Source organism: Trachymyrmex cornetzi, unplaced genomic scaffold (assembly GCF_001594075.2).
Source record: "Trachymyrmex cornetzi isolate Tcor2-1 unplaced genomic scaffold, Tcor1.1 scaffold681, whole genome shotgun sequence".
Classification (NCBI taxonomy): Eukaryota; Metazoa; Arthropoda; class Insecta; order Hymenoptera; family Formicidae; genus Trachymyrmex; species Trachymyrmex cornetzi.
The window spans coordinates 154,160-159,652 of NW_017300005.1; the positions used below are offsets into that span (position 1 = coordinate 154,160).

The following is a 5,493-nucleotide window of genomic DNA, read 5'->3' on the forward strand; positions in this document are numbered from 1 at the left end:
TAATATTTTATATTTTGTATATGATATTTTATAAAATATATTTTATATTTTGAAGGGACATCGATATAAAATCAAACAGAAAACCTTGGCACTAACTTTATAAAAAACAATGGGGAAGCAGGCATATACTTGCTTACGAAACGTTTTTTGTCACATTCCATCAATTCAAACATTACAGTTAGCTCTTCAAAAAATCCCTTTACTCCCTGGTTTAAATGGAGAGCAAGAGCCCCCTACCGCTCATCCTACTCTGAACCAACTGTCGCTGTAAAAATTAAGATTTCTACGTGATTATTTTGTGATAGTCAACCTCCCTCCTTAACTCCGGTAACCGTGATTACCGCCCTTGCCGCTCGGGGCGAGAATCACGCCGAGCCGTCATTGAACGGGCCTACGCCGCGTCCGAGGGGCATCCGCACTCGCGCGCCCCGGACGTGACACAGACACATTGGAAAAACGTATACGTACTATAATGGAAAGTAATAAAATAAAATCAAAAAGAAATACTACATATTGTTTTATGGCGCAATGTCATAACTATAAGAAACAGGGGATTAGTTTCCATCACTTTCCAAAAGATAAGAAGCTCAAGAAACAATGGGAAATTGCTTTAAAAATGGGAAAATGTTATCCGCAAGCATGCGTGTCTGTTCTGAACATTTTTTATCAGAAGATTTCTTTTTTCAAGGTAAATTATTCTTTGCAATAAATTAAATATATAGCGAGTTAACCTAACTTTTTCTTATGATATGAACCAATGTACCCCATTCCTGCTCACGTCAGATTTTGATCATTTGATTATAACAAATTACCATTGTTACTTAAAATAACGCGTTGTATACTAACAAATACGTTTCTTTTAATTAATAATACATCGCTTAGATTTGCTTTCTCAAGCCGAAGGACTAATATGAAATTATGAAATGCTCAAAAATTTACTTGCCTGTTTTTGAATTAGACTTTTTTCTTTTTCTATTGTAATACGTGGTTGATTTAAATGAAACTTAGGGAGAAATACCTATATTGTAAAAGAAATATTTTGCAGTAACTTTTCCATTGTTTTCTTTATCATAAATACATAAACGAAAGGCAATGCCAATTTGCCTTTTATGTCAATAAGAGCCCGGTCTTCCCTAGTCTATATCATTAGAAAAGACAAACTGGTCCTAATAAATTTTAATTTTTACAGGTAATAAGAAACGACATTATTTGAAGTCAAATGTTGTTCCCTCGCAGAAACTTCCAATTAGATCACATGATGCACAAGAGACATCTCCTCAAAAGCAAAAAAGAAAAGCTAGAGAACAACGTCTTTATTACAGAAAACAAAATCAGTATAAAATTTTTATACATATTAGCCCGTATTCAGAACGCACTTATAATATAGTATTTTTAAAAAGTATATACTTTTCTATTCTATTTTTAAAATCACATTTTTTTGATATTTTTAGAGACAAATTTCTCAGCTTGACTGATACAAATAATGATAAAGATACAATTGAAAATCATATAGTACAATCAGAAAACAGCAATTATGGTAATACTTATTTCGTCGATCGTACTGAAAAGGTTGAAGAGGTTCCAAGTTACGTAGATAAAGGAATTCAAACTTTTATACTTCCGCATATATCTCTCGATAATTTTATCACAAAATTAAAAAAAATTGTGCTAATTGATATGTTAACTGATCAAGTATAAAAATTAAATACTTTTACGGGATTGCATTCATTTGAATTATTGGATGGTACTGTTACGTGTGTTTCTGATTTGGAAATAAAAAATGTAAGCAAAAGAAAAGAAATGGATCTGAAAAACAGTAATCTTGACCTTTGTGAAGCTGAAACAAAATTTATCCTTCTCGGCACTGGCTGTGTTATTTCACGTGTATCACACGTCAAACGTGTACTAATTATTTTAAAAATATGATACCTCTCTTAGCACTTGTTTTAAAAACAATGATACCATGGCATGACCGGGAGATGATACGATCTAATATGCCTATTGCTTTTAAAAACTTCAATACCACACGAATTATAATGGATTGTGCAGAAATTCCTATTGAAAAGCCACATTATGTCAAGTGCAGAATATTGACTTATTCAAATTATAAAAAACGCCATACAATCAAATGGAATGTTGCCGTGACGCCGTCTGGTCTTATAGTACATGTCAGTAGCAGTTATGGAGGTAGATCATCCGATAAATTTATCGTTATTGATTCTGGAATACTTGATAGTTAGATCCTTATGATGCTGTAATGATGGACAGAGACTTTCTAATTGAAAATGAATGTTTACAAGTAAGATTTATTATGTGAGGCAAGTGATATCGTTAAAAAGCACGCATCGAGGTAATATACATAAGTCTTTACCTCCCAAACAAAAACTCCGGTGTGATATACAGTGTGTAACATTACGGATTCACGGCGACAAGGTAATTTTTAGAAAAAGTAATTTCTAGACTCTGGCCACAATGCAGGTTATATCCAGGAATCATACCCTGTTGCCGTGAATCCCTAATGTTGTACACTTTGGGTATAGTACTAGGGCTCATTCGGGAAGAAATTCATATATCTGTGATTATTATCTTGGTGCATACTTTCCAACAAAATATATTTTTTTCATTAAATATTTATCTTCTGCATATGCACTTATACATGCATACTTACACATACACACATATCTATTTTATAGTTTAATTTATAAGAATATTATATAATCATTTAATTCATAATAATTCATTTAATTCATAATCCATTTAATTCATAATTCATTTAATTCATTTAATTTATAATAATTCATTTAATTCATAATTCATTTAATATTTATTTAATTTATAATAATTCATTTAATTCATAATTCATTTAATATTTATTTAATTTATAATAATATTCATTTAATTTATAATAATATTCATTTAATTTATAATAATTCATTTAATTCATAATAATCATTTAATTTAAGAATATTATATAATCTTACATACATTTATACATTTTTTTCTATTTACACATAAAGTTTATTTAATATCCATCAGTATTTGAAATTATTTAAAACATGTTTAGAACTAAATAGATATTAAAAAAGATTGAACTAGGTATCATCTCAAATAAACATGATAACTGCGATGGAAGAAGCAGACGACACATTCCACTTGGTTGGAATGCAATATGTGCGATATTTTTTGAAAACAAGACTTCTGTTTTATGCTAAAGCATCATCCATTTGCATACTTTCATGATTTTCGTTCTCTCCACAGGCTCGGTATTCCTGGTACGCAAGGATTACATAAATGATGAACGGAGGTCTCTCAGTCTCATAGTAACCAAGTGAATCCGTAATGTGCTTTTTAACGATATCACTTGCCGAGATTGCAACTAGCACTTGGTGGATCTCTCATGTTAGACAATTCTTCAATACCGCGCGTTAAATTCAAAATTACTTTATTGCGTTGAATATTGGGTAAGATACCAAAAGTAAATTACCAATACATAATTACGGATTCAACTGAATTGATCGTATGTTTCATTTCTATGCACATTGGATGAGATACAGAAAGTAAATAACCAATCCATAATTACTGATTCAAGCAAATTACACGGATAGAAAAGAATTTTTAAAAATTCAAAAACTTGATTCGACATCACTTCAATGAATAATTTTCCACATTTTTCAATAATTTCTCGTTTGTTGGGGATGTATTGTATATTTAATCATTTATAACTGAATGTTTATGTTTATGAATGCTGGCATATCAGCATCATTGTGTAACAGCGAGCTATTGAACAAATAATTCCATAAATAATTACTGGAATCTGTCATCTAATAGCAGGGGCTTTATTAAGAAGGGTTTAATTAAGAAGTGCGGTTACCGTGTTACCGTGCTACTAACGAAGAATTGAATATCCTCAGTGAGTGTCCTCGCCTGACTCCTTGCCTTATGGGTCTTCTCAATGTCGTCTTTCGTTCTTGCGATATATATAGCCTAGCCATTAGACAAATATGTCGGAGGATGGGTTTAATCTGTCGTATATCGCTACTGAAACCTTTCGTGCACTTTCACGGTAATTTATTCTAGACTTTAACACCTAAAAATGTAATAAAAGTTCACAAAGCAATTGTTTTTTATTTAGTGCAACTCATGAAACTTTTAAGGAAAAGAAAACTTATCTGAAATGCCTTAATGTTAGCTTCCTGGAAGCTATTTGCACTTTCTCGTTCTCCACGCCAAGATCCTTTTACCACTGTCTTTTCCACGGAGATATGGGATTAAAATACTGAAATAGATAATCACGGAAATAATTCAAGATTCTAAACAATATTTAAATGTAAAATAATAAATTATAAATACCATATAGATATATGATCCGTTCAACACATTAAAATATAATCAATTGTTCTTACAACTTACCATAGTCTGCATGCTGTTGAAAAAATTTCGTTCACATCTGCTGTATTTATTTATTTAAAACTCCCGAAAATTCAGGTTATTTCGTTTTTACGTCAAATCAGTGTTGTTAGACGGAACGGATTTCTGACGCATGCACGTCCAATGTAGCTTCAGTAACGTACCGGTCACTAATAAATAGGGGGTGGCACCCAGTTGGATACGGCTCAATTGGACACGAGCCACTCACAGCGCTTGAGACTACAAAGCTCCTAAGCACCGGTCGCTGTGTTTGGTGGTGTCCAATGGAGACGTGGTCAATCGGGATCACCCCATAAATAGGAGATCAATAATCGCCTATGTAAAATTTTTTCAAAAATGTTGAAAATTTTAATATATTTTACATATTTTACATATGTATACATACATATAAATATACATAATATATTTCTATATATGTTTACATAAGTAAAATATGTAAAATATATTAAAATTTTCAACATTTTTGAAAAAATTTTACATAGGCGATTATTGATCTCCTATTTATTAGTGACCGGTACGTTACTGCAGCTACATTGGACGCGCATGCGTCAGAAATCCGTCCCGTCTAATGGTACGTTCCCACTGAGCGCGTCACGCGTCACGTCGTCCATCGCGTCACGACGCGACGCGAAAGAAAGAAAGAAAGAGTGAAGTTTATATATGTACACAACCCCTCTCTTTCTCTCTTTCGCGCCGCGTCGTGACGCGATGGACGACGCGACATGTGACGCGCTCAGTGAAACGTACCATAACACTGCGTCAAATGTCATTGTAAGCGAACGTAAGGTTTAAGGCTCGTCTACAATACACGGAGTAAAAAGTAAGAGTAAGAAATTGACCAATCACAGTCGATTATTCTTCTCACATTCGACTGTGATTGGTCAATTTCTTACTCTTACTTTTTACTCCGTGTATTGTAGACGACGCCTTAAGGCCATGGCACATAAAAAACTGAAGGCGTAAGATTTAAGCAGTAAGCGAATCGACCAATCACAATAGAGACCGTAAGACCATACGTAATGCGTGGTCTACAATGGCAGTAGCAGTAGTGGATTAGGTTGTAAG

At 32.9% G+C, this 5,493-nt stretch overlaps 1 protein-coding gene across 1 annotated transcript; it reads left to right on the forward strand.

Annotated features, from left to right (window-relative positions):
• Positions 1-243: 243 nt before the first annotated feature.
• On the forward strand, positions 244-3,332 carry LOC108767468 (uncharacterized). The gene is made up of 5 exons (XM_018517379.1): positions 244-688; positions 1,190-1,334; positions 1,452-1,585; positions 2,050-2,187; positions 3,259-3,332. Exons 1-5 carry the CDS (start codon positions 598-600, stop codon positions 3,330-3,332), a joined length of 582 nt encoding a protein of 193 aa, XP_018372881.1. The 5' UTR covers positions 244-597.
• The last annotated feature ends 2,161 nt before the right edge of the window (positions 3,333-5,493 follow it).

Coding starts and splice junctions, on each gene's coding strand:
- LOC108767468 (XM_018517379.1), top strand. CDS start 598: ATGGGAAATTGCTTTAAAAATGGGAAAATGTTATCCGCAAGCATGCGT. Junction 1,335..1,451: donor TATTACAGAAAACAAAATCA/GTATAAAATTTT, acceptor TGATATTTTTAG/AGACAAATTTCTCAGCTTGA. Junction 2,188..3,258: donor TGTCAGTAGCAGTTATGGAG/GTAGATCATCCG, acceptor TTCTCTCCACAG/GCTCGGTATTCCTGGTACGC.